Here is a 25,411-nt window from a genome sequence, read left to right on the forward strand (position 1 = left end):
AACAGACTGTCACTCATAAGCTGCCGGTTCAAACAAAAAAAGTCAATAGACTGTACTGCCACTCATAAGCCGGCAATTCAAATCAAGAAAGTCAATAGACTATTCCCACTACTCACATATAGAAAGTACAATTTAGGTACATTGAAATATATATATTGAGGTCAGAAGATCCAACAAGAGTGTTAAAGAACTCTGGATCACATCTTTCCCCCAATAAGAATCAAACAAAATATATATATATATACTGTCTAAATTGCTAACTGAGACTGACATGGAACCAAGAGAGTAGAACACCCATGAATATTATGAAAACACAATCCATAGACAGGTATCCAAATCCATAAAAGTTGAAAATCTTGAAGTTCATACACAATAAATAGTATAATTGCGAAAATTGATGATTTAGAAGAAAAAGAGCAGTGAGAAAAAGAGCAGTGACTCATTTAGCTTGTGCAGTGAAGTGAAGAGATTGGCAGAGAGGGGGGGGGGGGGGGAGGGACTTGGACACTACTTTTTGTCCTCCTTCTCAGCCTCAGCAGCCCTCTTTGCCCTGGCACCAATATGGCGCTCGTTCATCCGCTCAACACGCAGCTTATCATATGCCTTGAATGACTTCATGTCGTCTGTGATCTTAACAAGCTCCACTGATGCCTTCTCACGTAGAATAGGCAGGTAAGGACCATTGACTTGGGTTGCAGTGGCCAATTCCTCGGGAGTAGAATCACCAGCCTGAAGTAAGAAAAAAGAATAAAGTAAATGAGATGTAGTGTTAAAATGACAACATTTCATTGTTTTCCAAGTGAAAGCAACCAATTTGAGACCTTAATTTTGCGAGCACGTCTTGGGAAGACAACCAATTTGGCCTTGTAAGTCTTCAGCCTCTGAGCATTAGCCTGAAGACCCTCAAGCGAACTGTTCCTACGGCGGTGATCAACTGAGATGCCAATTGTAGGTGCCAGTTTCTTTGGGATACCTGCAGCCTGGTGCAAAATGAACAAGGATTATAATATTTCTTTGAAAGACTAACCATCAAGTCATATAGAGTAATTGGTTAAAACAACAAATTCTTTTCATTTACATATGTCCTCTTCTTGTTTTTTGGGTGACGAGGGAAACCAGCAGCCACTACTCAAGGGTGTGCACTGGGTAAACCCCGCCTTGTGACCTTAACCGGCAAAAGACCATAAGGAAGTAAAGCAAACTAGGTTCCCATAGTTGACCAGGTCAAACTAAGAGGGCTAGGATTCGAACTCGTGACCTTATGATTATAAGTTTGTATCCTTAGCAATATTGACTGGGGTTACCCCATGTATGCCCTCTCCTTATCTTGATGGAAGGTGGGCAAGGGCTGGTCCTTCATTGTATGCCATTAAGAACATTAGTGAAAAGCAAAGAATGAAATAACAAATCAAGCCAACCCACCTTAAGCTCCTCAAGAGAGAATCCCCTACCAGCCCTGACTTTCATGTTGTACTTCAGTGTCTGCCCGTGGACAACTGGGCAAAGGGCTCCAGCAGTTGGCCTGGGGAAAATCTTAACAGCCTTTTTTTGTCTAGCTGAAAATAATATAGAAAACTGAGCATCATCAATCTAGTAGTGAGTGGAAAAAGGTAATATAGATAATCAATGATAGAAGCTACTGTTTATGCAATATCAATGAGGGATGAAGGAAAACATCTTGAAAATCTTATCATGTTACAACATTTAACGACCTAATAACCTTAATATTACAAGAATAAAAAAAGGGAATGATGACAGTTACCAGCTCTCCTCCTTTGTTTGCGAGCAGGTTGGTTGAACCATGTCTTCACATAGTTCTGCCAGTGCTTCCTGAAGTGCCCACTAGGCACAACATTGTTATGTTTCACCATTACTCACCTTAATGTTTACAAGACAAACACAACACATCTTTAGACGCTATGGCAAATACTCTAACCCTATGAAATTAGGATAGAAATGCAATCTCAACTACTCCAAAAAAAAAAAAAACACACACACACACACAGAAACAACAATTGGCTGAAACATGCAGCCATCAAACACCACAAGGCATAAATATGATAACTCAAACTTTATGAAAACCATTACCAATGCAAAAATAATAAAAACTGCGAAACTAATCTCAGTCACAGCACAAAATCAGCAAGATAGAACTAAATAATGAACAATGCAAAAGCAATATGATTTGCTAGCACCAGGAAAACAGTGTGTACTATCAGTTCTTGCATAAGATACTAATGCAGGAGTTAGAACATAACATCCTCAATAAACATCAACAAAGTGTTACATCCCATTTGGACTAAGCAACCGTATTCAGCTCAACTACGCAATAAAAGCATGCCAGCATCAAATTTTGACGCAAATTGATATCACGAAAACTGTAACAAAACCAACGAATGCTACGTAAACAAGAAAGCTAAGGTAAAGCTCAAGTGCAGGTTGAGACTTACGAAACAGGTAAAAGAGCTTTCGGCTTTGTTGCTCGGCAGAAGAAACCGAGCTAGGGTTTATGTATTAGCCTCTTATACAATAGAAGACGAAAAGATTAATACTAAAATGAGCCACGGCTTTCCGGGCTGGTTTGTCCTTGTGTAAAATTGTCAATCCAAAGGCCCAACAAATGAAGACTTCATAGTATTAGATCCATAGGCAATAGTTATACCATGTACCCGGATCCATCTTGTAAGGTGAGCTTATCACAGTTTACATATTGAATGTTCAATTATATATGCGTATGGGCTGTGGCTTTGTGTACCCTCCATTGTAATTTTTTTTAATTATGATGAGAGAAAACCATAATCAAGATTATCTAAAAGTGTTATTGGATAACTCTTCAATAAAGATTATATGAGTGGCTCAATCAAGAGAATATTGACCAAAATTAAACTTGTGACCTTTAGATATAAGCGTTATACTATACTCACTCGACCATCTTTTCGAGACACTTGAATGAAAATTTTCTTCTTTTATTAGTAATGGGAAAATCTGCCGTTATTACCTAAAAGTGTGTATTGAATAAATTCCACCATATAATCTTAACTGATAAAAGACCACAAGAAAATAAATAAATTTAAGTTACCCCACGTATTGGTTGCGGAATTGGGTCTTTTATTTGTTGCCTGAAAGTGGTGATTAAAAGTTAAAACAATTTACGGTCAGTCGGTCAAGTCAATTTAGACTATATGTTCTTTTATAACTATTCTAACATTTTTTTTCAAAAAAAAAAAAAAGGAAAAAAAAACTATTCTAACATTTAAGTCTCTTACTTTTATGGCACGTTTGGTTCGCGGAATAGGCCTGGAATGGAATAGCATTCCCAGTAATAGGTCTATTCCGCTGTTTGGTAAAACCTCCTATTCCCAGGAACATTGTTCCTGGGAATGACCTATTCCCCTTGCAAGGGGAATAGAGATTCCTAGGGTCCCCCTAGGTATTAGGCTATTCCTGAGTTCTCAGGAATAGCCTAATGTTGTTATTTCCAATATTACCTAATGGCGTTTTGGAGAAAGATCTTCCTTTTTTCAAAACGCTCTTATATTATTAAAAAAAAAAAAATTGTAACTAAGAGCAATTAAAGCTACTTACATGAAAGAGTTTTTGGCTCTTTATTCCCTACACCAACCAAACATTGTAATATAATTCATAAAGTCTATTCCTTGCTAAATGGAAGTAGAATAATCCACTTTGACCAATATCGTCCCCTTTTTTTTTATTTGAAGCAGTATAGTCCATTTTTGTAACATCATAGAGACATAGAAATTAACGGCATGGGTCTATGTATAGAGCACTGCCGTGGCAAAATAGCAATTAATGCGTCACCAAATTAGATTACGCCGAAACGGCCACCGCCTTCGTAAAGCAAGCGGATCGGAGGCGGTGTCCAATCGTCTTCCCCTCCTGCTATCTTTACCTCAGGCAGTGTTCATCTTCATTGTCTTTTCTGCATTTACTGTTTTCTTCTCCATCTCCACCGCTACCGGTCGTTACTCTCTTATTTTCGCACTGTTGCTTCCCTTTGCTTTGTTTTATTGGTTTAATTTTGTTTGCAGTTTTTGTGTTTTTCCTCTCGTTATTTTGACGAGTTTCTTCCTCTCGTTTACTTGGCGAGGTTTTTTTTTTCATATGCGTGAAACGATAAAACTAGTCATAGCGTACATGAATCTCATCCTGGGTGACAAACATGACAATGAGAAAGAGACTCCTATGAACTATGATATGCAGTTCAACCCAATTGAGATATTGTCAATGGATAGAAGAATGGAAATAGATACTCAGGTGGTATGCAAGACTATTCAACCAGTGTCAGCCTTGGGTACGTTTGACCAAATCATTAAAGAAGCTTTAAGTTCGTTCAAAGAATTCAGCTTCAAATTTGTGAAACAGTCTGCGAATCAAGTTTTCTATGCTAGGAAAGTTGTTTTTATGTCTGTAAGGAATGTTTGACCATTCCAACGATCTTTATTGTAAACGTTCCAGCCTATGATTAATGAATTAGCTTCTTATTTTCAAAAAAAAAAAAAAATTAGATTACGCCGGGGTTGGGTTGCTTTCTAGAAACACCATTAGTAGCGACAGGCACGCATTACAGGGGACCCCAATTACACATCCACACACCGCACATAATAGGGCCGAGCTGATTCAGCTTGATGTGGAGATGGATTAGGAAGGAGCAACAGACTATCTTCTGGGCCCCCTATACATACCTCAAAGAATTTTCGCTTTACTCAGGTGGCAACTAAATATCAAAGATATAAAGATGACAAAAGTACTAACTTTTTTTATATAAAGGCATACCAAGGACACACACATCCACAGGTGCATCAGTACGCAAGAGTAGCAGAGATTATTACAGTACCAGATGAACATGAACATAGCAGCAGTATTAACTCTACTGCACTTAGGTTTATATACTACACACACATAGAAGGATCAAGGATTTCCTTGGGTATTAAGTACTATTTCAGAATAGTTTTGATCTGTCCCCCACCCTGATATAACATATATTTTTATAATAAAGAGGGGGCAGGATTTAGCTGTCTGGAAGAAATCAGGGATGGACTTGAGGTTTCTCCAGGTCTTCGAGGGGGCGGAAGAAGGCTTTCTCCTCCAAAACGGAGTCAACAGTGTGGAAACCACGCTCCCCACTTGCAGTAGCAGGGTTGTTGTCAGTGTCTGGGCCAAACACCCCAGTTTGAGGATGAGGAGCCCAGTACTTATCGGATTGGGGCTGGATTACTTCATCTGGGACCACAGATGGCTGGGCATGTTCCTCTGGGTTCTTGTCGTAGACAGATACGTGTACACCCCTCCTGAACAAGTTTAATCAAACTGATTTATTATAGTAACTAGAATAGCCCAAGGTATTAAGGGAGAAATGAGGTTTGGTTTTGTCAGTCAGATTCAGAATATGATAATAATGATCCATTTGACATTAATACATATTCCACCTACTTGTGTTCCCTCCTTTGGGTCCCAACACTATTTTTTTTAATCTCAACACTAGATAAATATTACACCAGTTGTGGGTATGACCAACAGACACGAGGTAGGTAGTCACATGCCAAGATTTTTGGTGTCCTTCAGGCATGGGCTAATAACCACGTGATCAGTACATCAAACAATTACAGTAGATGAGAATCTGGAACTAGTTGATTTTTATGACACAAACATAACAAAATGCTTACACACGTCACACGTTTGATTCTATATTTTGCTATCAGTGGCCTGCCTTTAGATAAGATCAAAAGCTATAAGCTGCTGGGAAATTAGAACTAAATATGGAACAGAATGCTCATGTATGCACAGAAACAGAAATCAGCTTTTACTAGATTAATTTGGGAGCATAAAAGAGTTAGATCACTAAAAGCCTTAAACAAGATTTTGAATCAATATGTCAACCATAGAATAGAGATGCAGGTGGAGCAAATCATTCAATAAGCAGTGAAGCACATAGTTTGTGAGAGGAGAAATTTAAATAATAATGTATCAGCTATTATGGCTATTTCTTCTTCCTTTTCTGCTTTATTAAGATAACTTTTTACTCATCTTTTTGTGTTGGGAAATGGGCACATAGGCATTAAGAAGTGCCCTTCAATGAGGATTATCACTAACCAACTACCGGACAACCACCTTGAAAACTTCAGAAAGTTGAGATAACTTCAACCCCACATGTCCAATCCGATGCTACTAACTTTATTTGGTTAGATAGGAAAACCGTACTCTTCTCTTGGATTGCACACTCAATTACTTTAAAGAAGAGTAAAGAGGCAATTACAACTATACCCTGCTACAAGGCAAAAATCCTTGGTTTTGCCATCAGGATGGGTCAATTGTCCTTTTCCATTCGCCCACCCAACACCACCATGGTATTTTTTTAATGTCGATGACTAAAGATTAAAGAAAATATTTCTTCAAAAAAAAAAAGATTAAAGAAAATATCTCACCAAAAAAATATTAGAAAAATCTCAATTCTTTAGCCAGTAAAGCTGTAGTTCACTACCCACCGCCCACCACCTACCAGTCTACCACCCAGCAACAATCAGGGAAAAGTTAAAAGGAACAACAAATCTATCGATTGTACAAATAAGAAAATTTCAGCTTTTAGTTCTAGTTGAAAGATCATTATGGTACCAAAATCTATAGGTGAGCAATAATAAAAAGCATCATGCAAAAGAACATTCAATAAATACTTAATTTCCACTCTATATTCAACAGGCCAAATACTCAAACCTACAAAAGATACTGCCCTCGTATATCGTGATGATCGTCCAAATCTAACAAATTTCCAAAGATTACCTTCAAGCCTAACACCAAACTCAAGTTCTATATATCAAAATTTTTCCAACAGTTTGCTTATGCAGGAAAGTATCCACCAAAACAGGCTCCCAAAACTGAAAACTTCACCCTTACACAATACGGAAATGAATGTGAAAACTATAAATCACAAAAATACAGCTAACAGAAGACGGCGACGAGCAAACAGATACACAAACACATACAAAAACGATCGTGTATGCATGTACGACAGCGAATCAATTCATCAAAAGCGAATAAATCGTTATATATATATATATATATATATATATATATATATATATATATATATAGCAAAGTGTGTCAGTATGTGCGAAGTCAAATACCTAGAGAGGGAAGCGGAGTTGCGAGTGTTTGAGCTGATCTTGCTCACGAATAGCTTCCCAAAGCTCGCGACTCCTCGGCTCTGCAAATTGGCGGCCATACAATACAGTTTTTCTCGGCGCTAGATATAGAGAGAGAAAAGTAACCGCACTAATTCTAGAGAGAGAAGAGGGAAAAAGGCAGTGAAGAAGAGACTGGAAAAATCCGTCGGATAAAAAAAGGCGTTGGTAGTAGTCCCCATTTATATTGAGTTGGAGGGTACGAGTGTACTGTCCTTGTTGCCTACCGGACATCTGTCTCTTTTTCCCCAATCAGCACCTACCCAGTACCACAGTTACGGAGTTCCGTTTCCGTCAAAGTTGAGATGCCGTCTGTTGACGGTTGCCGTTAGCCAACAAATATTTTTTTTTAAATCTAATCTAGCAATAATTTTTTTTATAAATCAAATAGAGGGATATCCGATGGGCATCTTTAACAGCCTCCCTCAAAGAATCTTATTGTTCACAACTTTGACCAAATAATATTATCATTAATAGCAAGGTTGATCATGATGAAATCAACCACTATATTTTACTCATAGTACATGTGCACTATCTTTGTATTTTTGTTCATCTATTCTTTACGCGAATCGAGAAGGTTATAACGAAGTCATTTTTCAATGATTAATTGTAAATCACTCTCCAATCTCATATGTATCTAATAAAATAAATTACTAGATTAGATGCTCGTCACAATTTTAGTATAATAAAATAACAATAATGTTATGTTTTTATAGGGAGTATTTGGTAAATAGTTGTTAGCTGATAGTTATTAGTTGATTGAGTTAGTGTGTTTGACTAATTGATAGCATTAACTAATTGTAAAAAATGTTTGATAAATTAGTTATTAGACGATAATTGATTACATGCAAAATAAAATTTTCAAAAAATTGATCGAAAGAACATGCTCAAAGTAACTTTTACAATTTTAGTATTTTAAAATAATAAGTTATTACAAAAAAATAAAATAAAAAAATCAATTAGTCAAGCACTCATATTATTTGTTTAACTAAATTAAATAGTTAATAATGATTAAATAAGTTAAAATTAACTAATAAATTAACTATATTATCAAATAAGGTCATAATTTAAGTATGAAATGTGTTATTTTAATGGGGGAGCAATGTGACATTGCGAGGGAAAAGGCAGGGTCCTTTGGATTATTAACGGAGATGTTTTGGCGTGAATGATCTGTAACGGCGTTTATCGTCGTACACGGGTGTTGTTGAAATGACTTTTCCGTCCTGGAACTTCTTTTTATGGGGGGTTTATATTTTGACAGTTGGCACTTTGCTAAAGATGATTAGATGAAGGATAACACACTAATTCTGGATGATCATTTGCCTCTCTCCCAAAAATACTACTTCCATGCCATTTGTATGAATCAGATTTAGAGTTAGCATTAAATTTATATCTTTTACTTGTAATATAACTAAATCACAAATAATGTAATTAAATAATTAAATAATTGAATTTAAAATAATTCGATCAAATTAGTTTTATATTATGGAATGCAAATATTAGTGTAGTATGTCAAGAGAGACAAAGTAAATTCAATTTTATTTTTCAAATTAAAAATAATTGTAGACTTTTTTGAAGAATTTTTTTTTTTTCAATCATCTACATTCATTCAATGGCAAATTTTAGTCAAACTTTAATGTTTTGTTTATCATAATATTATTCAATCAATTCAACACCACTATTGAAATACTCAGTTTGTATGTATCTTGTTCAGTTTAAAAGGTATATTCTAATATTCCTTAATATGTTTTCAAAATTCGCTAGTCAATTGGTTGTTTCTTGTTGATTAAGCTAAGGAATCAAAGTAAGCACCATTTTCAATCTTGGCAATTAGTATATTAGTCCTAGGGCGGCACTCTTTTTCTCGTTTTCGCACCAATAATAAATATGCTTAAACATCATTTAAGATTGTTTATGGTTTAGAAAAATTGGAACACCCTACAATTAAATGCTTGAGTAATTTTCAACTATAAAAAAGTCACATGCATTGGGAAACAAAATGGAACCAATACTTCCTGCTCATATAAAACGATGCAATATTTGCTAATATAGTCGTCCGCTAATTGCTTGCCGTCAAATCTTTTATCATTGTATAAGTTTTAACAATCGCCTTATTATTCAATTTTAATGTTTAATTATTTTAGTTTAGTATTTTTTTTTTCAACTCATTTGTTGTTTCTTTCTTTTTAGGATTAGGGATCAAATATGTCTTTCAATTATATGCCAAAATGCAATTAGTCCATAAACTAAGAAAAGTTGAAATTAGACATTTATCTCCCCATTTTCTAAGGTCTAAATTTCACTCGGTCCAAAAAAAAAATAGAATTAATCTGATCTAAATTGATGCATAATGTAATAAATAAATTAAAAAAAAAAAAGAGGGACGTGTGGCTTGTGTGCTCGGGCCACAAGAATGTTATCTGGGAGGTGGCACTTCTATCCACAAAATTCCAACCAAGTAAGCACTTTCTGCCACGTCTACTTACTATCCTCTTCAGTCTTCACTCACCCACCACACACATTGAGAGTGTCCAACAAAGAGACTACACCGCCTCATTCTCTCTTGTGAACATGTCATCAACGGTTGTCGCCGCCGGCACCTCCTCCGCCGCGTACTCCAGAGGCAGATCAGTCAACAGAGCCACTCCCTCCCTTCCCCAATGCCAGGTGATCTTCCATTTCATTCCCTACTCTTTTACGTGCTTCTTTACCAGTATTGCTTGTTCCAAATTTCACATCCTATATATGTGTAGAAAACTAGTTTTCAAGGGGTATCACTTCAAGACTCCAGAAGGGGCATCTCCAATTTGTTCTTGGCTGAGAAGGGTGTTAGTTTGAGCGTTACAAAAGGAAAAAGAGACCTTGTGATCACTGCCAGAACTGCTGCCAAGAACATTGAGGTTGAAGTTGACAAGCCATTGGGACTCACTCTTGGTCAAAAATCTGGTGGTGGGGTTGTCATTACTGTAAGTAATTTGCTCTTCCTTACTTCAATTTTCTCTTGTTAAAGCCTGCCATCATAATTTGGGCTGTTTGGTAAATAGCTGTTTATAGTTGTTAGCTGATTGGGTTGGTGGGTTTGATTAGTTGATAGTATTGGCTGATTTTAGGAAGATGTTTGGTAAATTAGCTGATAGCTGATTATCTGCAAAATGACTTTCTCCAAAATCTAATTGAAAAAGCTGTTTTGAGTAGTTTTTTGAATTTTATCCTTTTGGAGTAATAAGCTGTTACAAAAAGTTAATTAATCAAACACTTTTATTGGTTGTTTAATCAAGTCAAACAATTAATAGTGGTCAAACAAGCCAAAATTAGCTAATGGGCTAACTATTTTACCAAACAGGCACTTGTTTATGCCACATATTAGTACTAATTCATTGAGTGCAATGGGATAATTAGTATCCCTAGTTCCTACCATGGGGTGTTTGGCAATTAGCCGTTATTGATTGGTTTAGCTTATAACTGATTGTGTTAGCTGGCCAATTAGTTGATAGCTGATTGTGTAATCTTATTTGAACAGCTAGTATTAGTTGGTTAATGTCTTGATTACAATTGAACTGGGGATGAAAGTTGGCTAATAGGTTGTTGAGAAATGAATTGCTGTTTGCAACTGTAATTAGTCAAAAATAAATGTTATAGATTGATGGTTCATGGTTTAGGCTGTGGAAAATGGTGGAAATGCTGCCAAAGCAGGGCTCAAGGCTGGTGACCAAGTGCTCTACACCAGCAGCTTTTTTGGGGATGAACTTTGGCCAGCTGACAAGCTTGGGTTTACAAAGACAGCAATCCAGGCCGTGCCCGAATCTTGTTACTTCGTTGTTAGCAGGTTAGGATCCTATTGTCTTTGGTGCTGAGGATTCATCCGAAGTATACATGCAGTTGTGATAGAAATGTTTTACACGTTACGATTTTGAGGATTCAGTAGTGTATGCACTCTTGGCTGAAATGTTTAATGAATCTGATCTATTACTTAGCGGGGTTGACGCCTATCTTTTCGTGTAGGGGAGCTGATGTAGATGTTAAAAGACTGCCAAAGCGTCCGGCTCCTCCTCGCTTTGGAAGGAAATTAACCGATGCTCAAAAGGCAAGTTTGGTTTTGCATCTGTAATTCCCTATATCCATTTCATTATTCTTTGTGTTCATGGTTGCTTTCCTCAGGCCCGAGCAACGCATATATGCCTTGATTGTGGATACATCTACACGTTGCAGAAGCCTTTCGAAGAGCAGGCAAGCTTCTTTACTCTGTCTACTCTGCATTAGTTATAATAGCATGGATGAAACTATAATAGTTCCAAGATAAAAGACTAGAAAGCAATACAACACATTATTATTGTCTCGAAGTCGTTAAAATAATGAAAACAAGTTTTTTTTTTTAATACTACCGACTCTATTACAATGCAGTATCTGTTCTGAGGCTCGAACCCACAGCAACTTGGTGCCACTGGACCACAAGGTCCTTTGCAATGAAAACAAGTTAAATCAGTGTAGAATTGATGAAAGTCTGTTTGTTGCTCGCGTCTTGATGTTTATCTACACAATAAGACACAACGATGCGTTTAAGAATGAAAAATGTCGATTTGGCAGCTAGATACTAACTGCACTTAGAAAGAACTGAGCATCCAAATGCTGACAAATGCAGAAACAAACAATAATCTTCTGTGTTATCCTAAGAAAAGCTTTGATTATTGAAATGAATCTTCCCTACCTGTTCTCTGATACGCGGTCTTGGTTGTCTTCTTGTTCTCTGCAGCCGGATGGCTACGTATGTCCCCAGTGCAGGGCCCCAAAGAAGAGGTTTTTACCGTATGATGTCAACACTGGAAAAGCGGTTGGCGGAGGGCTGCCTCCTATCGGAGTCATCATCGGGCTTTTAGTTGGGATTGGTGGTGTTGGAGCTCTGCTAGTTTATGGACTTCAATGAAGAAAAACCAGAGAAGAAATCCTAAGTTCACAATTTTCCACCTCATTCTTAATCTTCATATCCAATGTGTATGTGTTCTTAGATATGCATATATGTTGCAAAGGCTAATGTTGGCAAGCCTGTCTTTTATGTAGTGAAAGAGTGAATATGAACTGTTTAGTGGCAATTACTGGCAAACACTTATCATGAACCTAAGTTGTTCATATTTGATGCTTTACTTCATATTTGGAGTAAACCAGTCTTTAATTACTACTCATAACTTACAGAATCAAACAGAGAAGAGGAGGTGGTTATCAAGTCAACCACCCACCAATTTGGTTGGAGTTTTCTATATGTTTATTTAAAAAAACCTCCATATATTGATCTTAATGTATACAAGTTTTATTTATTTATTTATTTATTTTTGAAACAAAGACATATATTAATTCAAATCCAAGAATAATGCATTACAAATGATTGGAGAAGGAGGCATCCATGGCTGCCTCCACCTTCGTTCGATCTAGATGAAGGAGGGAGCAGCCATCGTCCAGATCGGGCGAAGGAGGGGACATCCTTAGCTACCTCCATCCTCATCAAGGATAAAGGGGGGCAACCATGACTGCCTCCACCTTCTTTTGAAATTAAAAAAAATATATTATTTTCTTTTAATTTTTTAAAAATAATAATTAAAATAATTTAACATTATGACATCATATTTAACATAAACTTGGAAGTAATATGTAACAAATGTTATTTACACAATTTTTAAATTTTAAAAGTTCAATTACACACTTTTTTATTTGATGATTCAATTACACAAAGTGTAAAAATTTAGTAATCTATTTAACACTTTTTTCCTTGGTAATATAAGGATGTTGTCTTTGGGGATACTGGGGGGAAGCACTTAATGCAGTGCCACGAACATTGAGGTCCAGCGAAGCTACCTTCCATTAATTAAAGGCAAAACGGGGAAAATGACTGCCAGTTTTCCTTTATGATTTAGTGGGGATAAGGGTAGACATGTCAAAAAGTTTTTTGTTTTTATATATTCTTCTAAACAAAGTCAGTTCATTCCATAAATGATTGCTCAAGTATTTTCTGCGCTTGACAACAATTTTTTAACAACTGCAATTATGCTCTTTTAAAATCAATAATTAGGATCTTAATTTTCTTAAATAGTATATGATCATTATAATTTGATATTCTTGTTAACATAAAACTCAATAATTACTTATCATGACAAGCATATATTTAACTATTGATACGATAATAATATTATACTGATTTATTCGCATTTGATTAACGATATTAATGTGAGTTAATAGTGAATAATAAAGGATATTAAAAATTAATTAAACAAAAATTTATGACGAAATCACATAGCAAATAACTTTATAATCATATTTTGTTTAGTAAAAGATGATTTGTGCGTTTAAATATTACAATATACAAATTATTTATATGTGATAACAATACAATCACCCTCCATGCATTTACATGTTAATCAACTATATATTATTTGTGCCTGCATAGCCACTTCAGCTAGTCACAGAGATAAAATTTGGAAAGAAAATCACTGATCGAGTCACCAACGGTTTCAACCTTTCGAAAAGAAAGTATATATTGTTTGTTTTATAATATTTAAATATTAATTTTATAAATACCAAAACTACAGTCAAATTTAATAATTTATAAAACGTTACAATTCGTTAGTTAATAAACTAAGCTTATAACTCATTTAATAATTAAGGATCAAATTTGTAACTCTATTCCGACCCGCTCTATATTCTAGGCCACACAACAACAGCCCACAGTCCATTATTTTGTGACAAACTCATTTCCAAAAAATCAAAATGATAAATACTCCGTATCATTTGCTTTACGTTTCCTTCATTTATAAGCATTTTCTCTCTCTATCTCCTCTATTCGTTTCCCACGTTTGGACAGTGCAGCGAATCTTAGGCAGAGCTTTGCTTATCGGCGAGGGAGGAAGAAGAAGAAGAAGAAACGGAAGTCGAGGAAATGGAAAGAAATGTGCTACTAATCTGCTCTGTAGTTGGATTCCTAGGGATATTATCTGCTGTTACCGGATTTGCTGCTGAAGCCACGAGGATTAAGGTATTCATAGGGCTAAACACCTATTTTATGTGTATGCATAGCTGCTTCTGTATGTATATGCTTCAATCTACTAAATATTTTATTGATTTTCGTGCCTGTGGTCATTTGTAGTTGATATTCTCTACCTAGATTGGATTACAGCTTAGTTTCTGTTTAGTTTAGGTGCAAGGTAACTTAATGTGTTTCTCTTTTAGATTTATGTTTTTAGTCTTGAAGATGCGCATATAACTGTGGATAACTCAATGAAAAATGTGATGTTTTGAGAAATTTGTCAAAACTAGATGATATCATGCCTTCTGTTTATGTCGGCTGGTAGTGCAATTCATGGAAAGAATACCTAGGATGTTAGTAGAAGTAGGATATTAAAATCTGGTTAAGACTGGTTTAGTGGTCTAAGGCCATGAGTGATGAGACAAAATGTCTAGTTGATTATGTTTAGATTTTATGAATGTTCCATTGGTGTATAGCTGTTTGATTAAATTGGGGGAGTGTTTAGTTGTAATGTTGTATAATGTAAGTGCGCAGATGGGACAAGTTCCTTAGTATTATGTGTCAAACTCTTTGGATTTGTCCTGTGCTCTTGTGGTTGCAGCTCGTACTCAAAGCTTTCTAAGAGCCACCATTGATTTGATTGCCCAATTGTTCAGGGTTCTCAAGTTGAATTCACTTCACCTTCAGAATGTGTATACCCCAGGAGTCCCGCACTGGGCCTTGGATTGACTGCAGCTGTAGCTCTCATGGTTGCTCAAATTGTTGTGAATGTTGCAACTGGATGTATTTGTTGCAGAAAAGGTCCACATCAGTCGAACTCTAACTGGACATTGGCGCTCGTTTGTTTTGTTGTTTCCTGGTAATTTGGTCATGAACTTCTTTCTAGATTCACTGTTGGTACTCGAGTATCATTTTCCAGCAAAAACTTGGATACCATTATTGCTCCTTGTGCAGGTTCACATTTGTCATAGCATTTCTGCTTCTGCTTACGGGTGCAGCACTGAATGAACAACATGGTGAAGAGAACATGTACTTTGGCAACTACTACTGCTACGTAGTTAAACCTGGAGTTTTTGCCGGAGCTGCTGTCCTGTCCCTTGCAAGTGTTTCTCTCGGGATGGTCTATTATCTCACCCTGATTTCTGCAAAGAACACAAACGACCCATGGTGTCCACCGGCTCCTTCGAGTCAAGGTGGCATTGCAATGGGGCAACCCCAATTTCCTCCTCAAACCACTCAGGACCCAGTTTTTGTGCATGAAGATACTTACATGAGGAGGCAACTTGCTTGATTGTTTATTGTCAATAACTCAATACCACTGCTGTAGTACTACAAGTCTATAACACTAGCTTATATCTAAATCTCATGAATGCAGAGAGCTTTATTTTTGGAGGAAATGGAATTTCTTCCATTTGGTGAACATGCCTTGTTTCATTTAGTTTAATGTGCTCATATGCTCCCATTGTGATATAATTAGATATAATTGTCTTTCAATTATAGTGATATTTTTATATTTAATTTAGGAACCATGTACAAGTGAGGTAACATCCTAACCAAATTCTTCAACTCTACTCTAAGAACCACAATGGCAATGGCTTTTAAAGCAAATTAATGACAGTACTATACCCATCAAATCGCACATGTACCATATTATTAAGGCCAGTAGAAGTCAGAATTGAACACGTTTTCAGATAATAGAATTGAGTGGATTGAATGCTTTTTTGAATTGGTGATTAGTTTGCACGACATAAATGAATTGAGTTGTCACATTTTTAGAGAATATAATTAAGTTACTGATTAGCTTGCATGAACCTCTCTAATGCATGACATGAGTGTTAGGTGAATTGTAGAGATGTTAGAAGTTCTATGTGATATACTTTAACTTGCGTTAGATGAATAATTGAGGAGCTATCACATTTTTAGAGAATAGAATTGAGTTACTCATCAATTTGCATGAACCTCTCTAATGCATGACATGAGTATTAGGTAAATTGTGAAGAGATTAGAAGTCCTATATGATATATTTAACTTTTGTCCCGTGATCTCATGCAAAAAATTGTTTTTTTTAATAATTGATTATCGCGCTAAATATAATTTGTACGATGAGTAGTACAATAGTATTATTTTATGTTACTTGATTTAACTCATAAAATATTTTACGTGACAAATTTATCAATTTTTTTAGCATTAACAATCTCACGCACCAAACCTCATAAGCTTAATACTGGATTACTAGGAGGTAAGCTAAATATATAGCCCCAAGGGTGAATGAACGAGAAGGAGCGATTCATCTTCCCGCATATACTGATATATGGTAAGACAGTAAACGGCCAGCTATTTTAAATTTCAAATTTGAATCTTCGCTACAACGGTTACGCTGAAGACGAGGGTTTAACCCCACGCCAACACTATATATATACCTTCCTACCGTTCCCGCTATCTTCGTCAAAGCATCTAGCTCTCCGATCAGCAATTCAAAAGCATAGCAAATCACATTAGTCGATCTCGTTTAAGTTTGAATTCTGCCATGGATTTCCGAAGCCTCACTAGGAGAGAGCTCCAAGCTCTATGCAAGAAGAACAAAATTCATGCGAACATCACCAACGTTGCTATGGCGGACGCTCTGCAAGCGCTTGATCTCGTAAGATTTGCATCTAACACTCCAACTTAATATCATCGATTTGTATAGTTTTGATATTTTTTCCATATTTTGTCATGTAGATTTTTTGAACTCATATGAAACTAATATGAATATCATCGATCTGTATAGTTTTGATATTTTTCGATATTTTCTTGTGCGGATTTTTTATACTCATCTGAAACTAACATGAAAGGATAAATGAATGAAGTTACGATTAGTTTCTGTATCGATCAACATTTTTATGCAAATTTTGTTTCGTTTTAAAATTGAGCTAGCTTGTGATGAAAGCTTTCTAGTACAATAACCTAGAGATAGTTTTCAGCTTTTTGCTTATTAAATTTTCAGTCGTTGAAATCATGACTTCCGATCACATATAACATCTTTGATAATCGATTAATCCTTCGGTGATTTTGTTTCAAAAGCTGTCGTTTACTCATTATGTGCCTATTCCAGGTGGAAGGTATTGAAGATTTCCTGAAACCGTCAGAATCTGAAACTGCAATTTCATCGGTTGAATTACCTCACAAGTCAGATATAAGCTCACGAAGTGTTCCTTCTAGAACTGCGCGGCGAAAGACGGTTAAAAATGAAACTGAAACTTCTCAGACCTCGACTAGGACTCGCAACTCTACGAGAAGAAAGCTTGCAGGAAATGAGGTTGTCGAGACTCCGATTGTGCCTACTGTTGGACGAAGTGCAGCAGCAAAAGAAAAACAAGATGTTCAGACACCAGGTGCTGTGCTGACTAGCCAAAAAAGGGAAGCAAAGGAGAAGAGTTCAGTTAGCCAAGTATACACCATTCGAAGATCCGCAAGGTTAGCCGCAAAACGTTTGAAGGAATCAGGCAAACAGGATAATGAAAGATCAGATCGGACCATTACATTCGATAACTTTTCTGAAGCAGCGACTGAAGGTTTGGAAGTGGACTTTAGGCAGTGTTCTCTTCACTACGAGGATGAAGTAGAGAAAGCTGGTATTCCTTCACCAGGCAATATATGCTGAGTTATATCTCTTTTCTAATACTTAGTACTCGCTTGATCTCCGAATTTTTGCTGTGATAATGCAGGTATTGACTTGAAAACAGCATCTGATGAGGGTTTGGATAGTAAAAAAGCAAAGGATGGTGACCTCTCATTTGAATTTGAGAATCTAAACCTGTTAAACAACGAACTGAAAGTTGATATGCCTAAAAGCTCTGAAGAACTAGCTACCAGTGACAACTCTAACGCAATCATTGAAAATAATGGTAAGCTTGTTTGTCTATTTATTGTTTTGATTTCTTCCCTTTGTTATTTACTAAGTGCTACTGCTTCTTGGAAGTTTGTCCACATATGTGATGGGTTTCCTGTTTGTATGATATGGTTGCAGTTGGCATGCTACTGTCTAACAAACTAGGAGAAGGGGAAGAGTTGAATGATGACAAAGCTAAGGAACTTGATAGCTCATTGGATGTTGAACCTGCCAATTTTGTCTTGGCTGAGAATTCCATAAATAATGGTTTATCTGATGGCAAGGAATCACATAGTGATGAATGCTTGAATGTGCCTGATTCATGTGATGTTGAAGTAGGTTTGCAAGATCCACATGCCCATGTTACTCCAAAATCCTCTCCGGGGTTAGATCAGGAGGTTGCTAAAAGTGACATGGTACCTAAGCAAAAGGATAGAGCCAATGAGCACAATGCAAACAAAATCTCTACATGTGAGGCTGGAGATGCTGATTTTAGCCCGGATGGGTATTCAGAGAGTATAGGTATATCTTCTGGAAAGGAATCACACTGTGATGACGGTGTGAACTTGCCTGATCTATATGATGGTGAAGTTGGTCCAGATTCCTCATTGCAACTAGGCCAGGTGACCGTTAGTGATGGCATGATTCTACCCAAGCAATTGAAAGAGCCCAGCAATGAACAAATCTCTGTCAGTGAGGTTGAAGGTGCTGATTTTCAGTGCAAAGTCCAGGAGGTTGTTGGCAAGGATGGCAACATACACATTTCTGACTGTGAAGTTCAAGGTGCTGATATTCAGTGTAAACGCCCACAAATTGTTGGCAATGACATGGTTCATTTAGGTAATGAGGATGATCCAAACACAGAAGAAGATGATCCAAACACAGAAGAAAATGATCTTCAATATAAAGTCCAGGAGGCTGTTGGCAAGGATGACAACATTAAACACAGTTCTGACTGTGAAGTTCAAGGTGCTGATATTCAGTCTAAAGTCCAACAGCTTTTTGGCAATGACATGGTTCAGTTAGAGAATGAGGATGAGCCAAACACTGAAGAAATTTCTGACCTTAAAGATGATAATGCTGATCATCAGTGCAGAAACCAAGAGGCTGTTGATAATCACTTGGTTCTATCCAAGCAGTTGAACAATGAGGATGAAACAAACCCCAAAGAAATTTCTTACCCTGTAGGTGAAGGACCATTAGATGAAGTTACAAGTCATGAGGATGAGGCCACGTCAGAGGATGAAGGTACTACACAAGCTAGCTCTGTGACTTCAGATGAACTGGAAGAATTCAGAGGTGATGAGAATGGGCCAAAGGCCAAAGGAATTTCTTACTATGAAAATACTACGGAAGATATCTTTGAGAGTTCAGATGAGATTTCGGACGCAGAACTTACTACTGAAGCTGGATCTGAGAGTTTGGACTTAGAACTGGAGAAATTGACTGGTGATGAGAAAGAGCCCAACGATGAATGGCTTTTATATTCTGATGATGAAGATGCTATAGGTACCAACTCTAAGAGTTTAGATGGAGAAGGGTCATTGGATAAATTGACAGGCGATGAGAAAGAGACCAACAATGAAGGGCTTTCATATCCTGAGGATGAAGATGGTATAGATACTAACTCTGAGAGTTTAGATGGAGAAGGGTCATTGGAGAAGATGAGAGGTGATGAGAAAGAGCCCAACAATGAAGGGCTTTCATATCCTGAGGATGAAGATGGTATAGATACTAACTCTGAGAGTTTAGATGGAGAAGGGTCATTGGAGAAGATGAGAGGTGATGAGAAAGAGCCCAACAATGAAGGGCTTTCATATCCTGAGGATGAAGATGGTATAGATAGTAACTCTGAGAGTTTAGATGGAGAAGGGTCATCTGAGGAGATAAGAGGTGATGAGAAAGAGCCCAACGATGAAGGGCTTTCATATCCTGAGGATGAAGATGGTATAGATACTAACTCTGAGAGTTTAGATGGAGAAGGGTCATTGGAGAAGATGAGAGGTAATGAGAAAGAGCCCAACGATGAAGGGCTTTCATATCCTGAGGATGAAGATGGTTTAGATACTAACTCTGAGATTTTAGATGGAGAAGGGTCATTGGAGAAGATGAGAGGTGATGAGAAAGAGCCCAACAATGAAGGGCTTTCATATCCTGAGGATGAAGATGAAGATGCTAATGAAGGGCTTTCATATCCTGAGGATGAAGATGAAGATGCTACAGAAGCTAGGTCTGCGAGTTCAGGGAGAAAAGAATCACTGAATGAATTTGCAGCAGGTGACATTTGGCAGTTGAGCAACGAGGCAGAGAGCAAGAACATTGAAAGTTCTGAACTTTTGGAAGATGCTTCAGAAACTAACGTGGATGCTGCTATTGGGGATAAAAACCCAGTGCAAGAATATGTGCAGAACTCTGCAGGAAAAGAACCATCAGGATTGCAGAATGTGACTGAGACTCCTTTTGTATTCTTGGAATCTTCGGTCCCTAAAGGTGGCACTCCACTCTCAGCTGTGGCATTTGATCATAAGCAGATCCCTACTGGCTCGGCAGGAGCAAATTTAGGTCACACCATTCAGATGATCTGCTCGACACCAGTGAAGACATCTTCAATCAAGACACCAACGAAAACACCAATTACCATATTGTCAGCAGGAGTAAAGTCTGTGTCGGATGACAAGGAGAATGTTGATAACAGTGGCAGAAAACTGGTTCGTATTAAGGAGAAGAATAAAAAGCACCATGAAGATTGCAGCCCGAGGGAGATCGCAAAAAGCAATGCTAACACCAAGGTCAGAAAACCCTCCTATCCGCAATCTGTTAATTTTTGTATTATTGCTTTGCTGTTCCTTGAGAAATTATTAAATGCACGTGCGCCATATAATTATCTTTGTTATTATTATTGTTCATTTGAATTAAACAGGAAGCTACCAGGCCAGCTTTGCAACAACTAGAAGAGAACTGTTTGGTTGACTCCTCAGGAAACACCGTTGAAGTCTAGGATGGTGGAGCAAAGACCAGCTTGTCAATACCGTATCATATGCGGTTTTTTTTTTTTTTTATAAATAAATAAGCATTAGAGTTGCTTTCAAAAAAAAAAAAAGAAAAAAAAAAAAGCATTAGAGTTCAACCTTCTTGGTTGGCTTGGCGGTTCATATTGTTAAGAAAGTATTTCGTGCTACTTTTTCAAAATGAATTTTAATGAATTTTTTGACAAAATTATTGTGGCGTTTATTCGTAAAGTTTGAGGGATAAACTAATGCACTCTTTTACGTAATGATTTCTGGCTTTCTGCTATCAATCGAGACTTTTTAAACAAGATTCAAGAGCAGAACCCAAAGCTATTTGAGCACAGGCCGATGCAAAATTAGCCCATAACCAATAAAGAAATTATGGGAGTAACGAGCTGATCGCATTGTTGCACCTTACTTGTATCAGAGAGAATTCGATCAACACAAGCAACTTAACGTATTTCAAACAAACCAACAAAAAACGACTAGGCCAATCACAAGATTTAAGTGCTATTATCCATGCAAAGAACAGCTGTGGGGAGGAGGGGAAGCCGTGTATCTAATCACCCACTTTATACACAGAAAAATATACATAGTAAAATAGTACCTCAAGTGACATCTCCTAACCAACAGATGAACAGATACCAATCAAAAGGTCCATCTTCCACAATATACACAACACAGTCAAAACATTCATAATAAGAATGTTAGGAGCAAGTATTCAAAATTAGATTTGTAAAATAAGGGAAAACTTTTTTAGACTGCAGAGGGTTCTCAGCTTTTGTCACCCGGAACTTGAATAAACCTGCCAAAGATGAATTCAAATAAAGCCCTATATGGCAATAGAATATTGATAAATCTCAGATAAAATAAAAGATGTACTAACCTGACGAATCAAAAGGTTGAAGGGCCTACTGAGGAGAACCCAGCAGCCTTGTGCTCCTTCAATGTACTTGCCAACCAGTCCAGTCCCTCATAAAGTCCATCCCCTCTGAGGGCACATGTCCCTTGTATATGCCATTTTCTGTTCCTAAGGTCATAGAGACCAAGGCCATCACAAACTTCCATTGGAGTCATTGCCCCTTTCTAAATGGATCACAAGGATACAAAATAGATAATGAGAGACTGATTGATATTGGACAAACGAACAGGTACATAAATCAATATAGAACGCTCACTTGCCATTATGTTGAATTTGAGAAAAAAAGCTTTTATGATACAAATATTAATATTGTAACTACAAATTTGTCATGGTGTTCTCATTTTACTTTTTTAGACACTCTAATTTCATATGTATATTTTACAAAAGTGAGCTATATATCAATGAGAGGTTGAAAGATAAGACTAGTTAGAGCATTTTAAAGCATATTCTTCATATTTCAGGTGAAGGGCAAAGGAGGACATCCCTCCAAAAGGCAGCAGCAAATTACATGCAAGAAAGTTCATGAAACAAACCAAGACTTTGCAGAAAGAGAAAAGATGCATAAAGTCGAACTTGATTGATAAGAAAATGAACTTAATCATGCAACTTACCATGTCTTGTTTGTTAGCAAAAACCAAGATGACTGCATTAAGCATAAAAGGATCTCTGATGATGGCCTGAGAAAATTAAGCACACTTGAAAGGGTAAGCCAAAGAGGAAGCACGTGGATCACTTAGACATACTGCTCACATATACAACCTGAAACTCTTGTTTGGCCTTTCCAATTCTCTCTCGGTCCAAAGAGTCAACAACATATATCTAGATTAAATTAAAAAAGGAATTGATCAGATAGACCTTAAATACATTTTTAAAAAAAAGTGTGCAAAGGATCAATAACATATTAACATATGAAGAAACATTTATCAAAAAGCTATAACCAAATGAGGTAAAGCAGAAATATAGTTCAATCCAATGACGTTTAAAAGAGATTGAACATAATTACCAGTCCATCTGTGTTGTTGAAGTAATGCCTCCAAAGTGGCCTTAATTTCTCCTGCCCACCAACATCCCAGACAGTGAACATCACATTCTTATACTGCACCTTTTCCACATTGAAACCTGTGTGCCAGCAGAATGTTATCATCTTCACTGTGCTCTATATGTATGCATGCTAGGTTATTTAATACAGTTAACACCAATCAAACAATATCTGAAGTGTGGGGAGGTTGGTAAGACATGACTCCATGCACTGACTTGCAAATTGTGTATTCTTTAACAGAGCTTCAATCCAGATTAAGTTGGCATAGGCTACACGGACTCTAATTCTCCACTCCATTATATCAAGCATTAAAACCATCATAAGCTTTTGTGTTCGCATATCCTCCCTATAACTTCAATCCAAATAACTTTTGGCATATCACTTCCTTTCCTATGTCTGAAAGGTGTACCATATGTCCAAACCACAAAGTTGATTTTTCTTTAATTTATCCTCAATAAGGACCACTTTCAGAATTCATGTGCATAGTAAAAAATAGTAGAATACACTAAGCTACCCATCTTTTCCATGTGCACCCCTATTGTTTAACAATTGGAAGATTAGGAAAAAAAAGTGACAGAAGACAGGAAACACCAGTGTATGTTAATACTGGAAGCTTACTTAGCAAAATTTGAAATAAAAAAATCTTCCATTATCAGATAACATTCTATTTTCCACTCTTTCAGTAAAAGGTTAAATGCGTCTAGCCGCAAGGGAAGATGCCCTGTTTTTCTGTTCTCTTCCCCCTCCCTTCAACCAAACATTGTGAAATTCAACAACACTTAAGCATTTTGAGAACCATGAAAATCGGAGGCAGGAATTAATAGAACTGCAAAGTTGATATTGAAATTCAAAATATAGGTTAACCTAATACTTCGTAATTCTTAGCAATCTAGTCAGTCTCCTCTTCCAAGTTCCAAAAGATGCTTTGCTGAACCAAACCCAAATGATAAGTACATAACAAATTGACTCACCAATGGTAGGAACTGTTGATAGAACTTCTCCTATGTGCAGTTTATACAGTATGGTTGTTTTGCCAGCTGCATCAAGCCCAAGCATCACAACCTATATAAATAAATGCAGATCAAAAACAAGCAAAGTAGTCTAAGTGATACACACATAACACTTCTATCATCCACAGCATGCTGGCACTAATTACTGCTACCAGACAAACTTCAATAAACTACATACAGCACAAGCAGTTGCCAAAAGGATGAGTGGTAGCTGATCAGCATTAGAGATGCATGCTCAAGTTTCCTACAGTTTTCAATAAAAGAACAACTGCTTATACTATAAATAATACTCCGTAAAATACTTCAAAAACACACAAACACACCAGAACAACTCTCAGAACAATACAAATAAAACTCCGTCGGTATGTGTGTGTATTTCTGAAAATGACAGTTAATATAACGAATCCGAGAAGCAGCTCCGAATTAGGAAAATTAATGAAGTAAACAAGTAATCACCAATAGGGAAAACATGAAGAACAACACTAAAATTGACCGGAAACACATGAATAGAATGTGTAAAATCGACAAGTGCATGTGTTCGGTAGTGCGCACCCTCATCTCGCTGTTGCCGAAGAAGGTATCAAAGAGCTTGCGGAAAGCTTGTCCCATCTGTTCTCTCTAACGCCCTGGCGAATCAGATGGAATTGGAGAGGAAAAAGCAATCAGCGATCGGAGAGACAAGCTCCGCTACTGCAAGAGTGAGTGATCCGGAACACAAACTCGACGATCGACTTGAAAATTCTCCGACGGAGAACGCCGGTGCTCAAGGGAGGGTAGCGTTGATTCCAAGCTTCTCTCTCCTCTCTCTGTCTGAAACTATTTCAGTGTATTATTATTTTTGTTGTGCGTGAATCGGTTTTATGTACGGACTACCAATTCTGCGCTGTCACGATGGAAAGAAAATTCACGGAAAATTTCAGCTCACCAATCACTATAACGATATTTAACGAAATTGAAAGTTTGTTTGCCATCCGTAATAATATGTCAATTACGGTAAAAAAAAATCTCTTTACTTCGCAATATAACTATAAATAAATGTACTTCGCAATATAACCATAAATAAATGTTAAAATCGCGTCACTACACAGTCAGCATTTCTATAATCCAGAGCCACTCTGTCCGACCAGCTGTAAAGAAATTAAGAAATTAGTCATCGTGTCCGATCAGCTGTCTCACACTCTCACCTAATAAAAAGTACCTAAAGTGCCTAGAATCCAACAAAGGCCGACCAACTGTCTCACCTAATAAAAGTGCATACAATCCAACAAAGGAATTAATCACTGCTACACGCAAAAAAACAAAGTCAACATTTCTAATTGTTTTTTGAGTTTAATTGTTCATATAAGGCTTTTTCAG

The 25,411-nt window shown here is 36.9% G+C and overlaps 6 protein-coding genes across 6 annotated transcripts; 3 read left to right on the forward strand and 3 right to left on the reverse strand.

Annotated features, from left to right (window-relative positions):
• Nucleotides 1–86: 86 nt before the first annotated feature.
• On the reverse strand, nucleotides 87–2,549 carry LOC115998232 (60S ribosomal protein L13-1-like). The gene is made up of 5 exons (XM_031237732.1): nucleotides 2,451–2,549; nucleotides 1,763–1,878; nucleotides 1,423–1,556; nucleotides 822–980; nucleotides 87–729 (listed from the first exon to the last, which is right to left on the reverse strand). The coding sequence occupies exons 2-5, from the start codon at nucleotides 1,869–1,871 to the stop codon at nucleotides 508–510; spliced, it is 624 nt and encodes a 207-aa protein (XP_031093592.1). The 5' UTR covers nucleotides 1,872–1,878; nucleotides 2,451–2,549; the 3' UTR covers nucleotides 87–507.
• Nucleotides 2,550–4,751: 2,202 nt separating this feature from the next.
• On the reverse strand, nucleotides 4,752–7,360 carry LOC116000163 (late embryogenesis abundant protein At5g17165-like). The gene is made up of 2 exons (XM_031240198.1): nucleotides 7,140–7,360; nucleotides 4,752–5,309 (listed from the first exon to the last, which is right to left on the reverse strand). Exons 1-2 carry the CDS (start codon nucleotides 7,235–7,237, stop codon nucleotides 5,048–5,050), a joined length of 360 nt encoding a protein of 119 aa, XP_031096058.1. The 5' UTR covers nucleotides 7,238–7,360; the 3' UTR covers nucleotides 4,752–5,047.
• Nucleotides 7,361–9,695: 2,335 nt separating this feature from the next.
• Nucleotides 9,696–12,376, forward strand: LOC115997936. The gene is made up of 6 exons (XM_031237359.1): nucleotides 9,696–9,863; nucleotides 9,950–10,162; nucleotides 10,856–11,022; nucleotides 11,199–11,280; nucleotides 11,355–11,423; nucleotides 11,947–12,376. The coding sequence occupies exons 1-6, from the start codon at nucleotides 9,768–9,770 to the stop codon at nucleotides 12,115–12,117; spliced, it is 798 nt and encodes a 265-aa protein (XP_031093219.1). The 5' UTR covers nucleotides 9,696–9,767; the 3' UTR covers nucleotides 12,118–12,376.
• Nucleotides 12,377–13,993: 1,617 nt separating this feature from the next.
• LOC115998371 (protein MODIFYING WALL LIGNIN-1) lies at nucleotides 13,994–15,678 on the forward strand. Its single transcript, XM_031237934.1, has 3 exons — nucleotides 13,994–14,214; nucleotides 14,862–15,064; nucleotides 15,160–15,678. The coding sequence occupies exons 1-3, from the start codon at nucleotides 14,119–14,121 to the stop codon at nucleotides 15,494–15,496; spliced, it is 636 nt and encodes a 211-aa protein (XP_031093794.1). The 5' UTR covers nucleotides 13,994–14,118; the 3' UTR covers nucleotides 15,497–15,678.
• Nucleotides 15,679–16,675: 997 nt separating this feature from the next.
• Nucleotides 16,676–21,092, forward strand: LOC115999622 (surface protein-like). Its single transcript, XM_031239463.1, has 5 exons — nucleotides 16,676–16,846; nucleotides 17,300–17,819; nucleotides 17,913–18,092; nucleotides 18,215–20,865; nucleotides 20,997–21,092. The coding sequence occupies exons 1-5, from the start codon at nucleotides 16,733–16,735 to the stop codon at nucleotides 21,072–21,074; spliced, it is 3,543 nt and encodes a 1,180-aa protein (XP_031095323.1). The 5' UTR covers nucleotides 16,676–16,732; the 3' UTR covers nucleotides 21,075–21,092.
• A 432-nt stretch (nucleotides 21,093–21,524) lies between these two features.
• On the reverse strand, nucleotides 21,525–24,923 carry LOC116000495 (ADP-ribosylation factor 1-like 2). The gene is made up of 7 exons (XM_031240585.1): nucleotides 24,608–24,923; nucleotides 24,017–24,107; nucleotides 23,010–23,125; nucleotides 22,766–22,825; nucleotides 22,618–22,683; nucleotides 21,971–22,170; nucleotides 21,525–21,889 (listed from the first exon to the last, which is right to left on the reverse strand). The coding sequence occupies exons 1-6, from the start codon at nucleotides 24,662–24,664 to the stop codon at nucleotides 21,979–21,981; spliced, it is 582 nt and encodes a 193-aa protein (XP_031096445.1). The 5' UTR covers nucleotides 24,665–24,923; the 3' UTR covers nucleotides 21,525–21,889; nucleotides 21,971–21,978.
• Nucleotides 24,924–25,411: the final 488 nt, after the last annotated feature.

The sequence above is a fragment of the Ipomoea triloba genome, chromosome 12, assembly GCF_003576645.1.
Source record: "Ipomoea triloba cultivar NCNSP0323 chromosome 12, ASM357664v1".
Taxonomy (NCBI): Eukaryota; Viridiplantae; Streptophyta; class Magnoliopsida; order Solanales; family Convolvulaceae; genus Ipomoea; species Ipomoea triloba.

Bases quoted from the DNA above. Each gene is read 5' to 3' on its own strand.
- LOC115998232 (XM_031237732.1), bottom strand. From the start codon at position 1,871: ATGGTGAAACATAACAATGTTGTGCCTAGTGGGCACTTCAGGAAGCAC. The intron at 1,557-1,762 runs GTAACTGTCATC...TATTATTTTCAG, and splicing joins CAAACAAAGGAGGAGAGCTG to CTAGACAAAAAAAGGCTGTT. The intron at 730-821 runs GTCTCAAATTGG...TTCTTACTTCAG, and splicing joins GACGTGCTCGCAAAATTAAG to GCTGGTGATTCTACTCCCGA.
- LOC116000163 (XM_031240198.1), bottom strand. From the start codon at position 7,237: ATGGCCGCCAATTTGCAGAGCCGAGGAGTCGCGAGCTTTGGGAAGCTA. The intron at 5,310-7,139 runs GTATTTGACTTC...AAACTTGTTCAG, and splicing joins AACTCCGCTTCCCTCTCTAG to GAGGGGTGTACACGTATCTG.
- LOC115997936 (XM_031237359.1), top strand. From the start codon at position 9,768: ATGTCATCAACGGTTGTCGCCGCCGGCACCTCCTCCGCCGCGTACTCC. The intron at 10,163-10,855 runs GTAAGTAATTTG...TTCATGGTTTAG, and splicing joins GTGGTGGGGTTGTCATTACT to GCTGTGGAAAATGGTGGAAA. The intron at 11,424-11,946 runs GCAAGCTTCTTT...TGTTCTCTGCAG, and splicing joins AGAAGCCTTTCGAAGAGCAG to CCGGATGGCTACGTATGTCC.
- LOC115998371 (XM_031237934.1), top strand. From the start codon at position 14,119: ATGGAAAGAAATGTGCTACTAATCTGCTCTGTAGTTGGATTCCTAGGG. The intron at 14,215-14,861 runs GTATTCATAGGG...CCAATTGTTCAG, and splicing joins CTGAAGCCACGAGGATTAAG to GGTTCTCAAGTTGAATTCAC. The intron at 15,065-15,159 runs GTAATTTGGTCA...CTCCTTGTGCAG, and splicing joins GTTTGTTTTGTTGTTTCCTG to GTTCACATTTGTCATAGCAT.
- LOC115999622 (XM_031239463.1), top strand. From the start codon at position 16,733: ATGGATTTCCGAAGCCTCACTAGGAGAGAGCTCCAAGCTCTATGCAAG. The intron at 17,820-17,912 runs GTATTCCTTCAC...GTGATAATGCAG, and splicing joins GGATGAAGTAGAGAAAGCTG to GTATTGACTTGAAAACAGCA. The intron at 18,093-18,214 runs GTAAGCTTGTTT...ATATGGTTGCAG, and splicing joins CGCAATCATTGAAAATAATG to TTGGCATGCTACTGTCTAAC.
- LOC116000495 (XM_031240585.1), bottom strand. From the start codon at position 24,664: ATGGGACAAGCTTTCCGCAAGCTCTTTGATACCTTCTTCGGCAACAGC. The intron at 23,126-24,016 runs GTGAGTCAATTT...GCTGGCACACAG, and splicing joins ATCAACAGTTCCTACCATTG to GTTTCAATGTGGAAAAGGTG. The intron at 22,171-22,617 runs GTAAGTTGCATG...TGATCCATTTAG, and splicing joins TTGCTAACAAACAAGACATG to AAAGGGGCAATGACTCCAAT.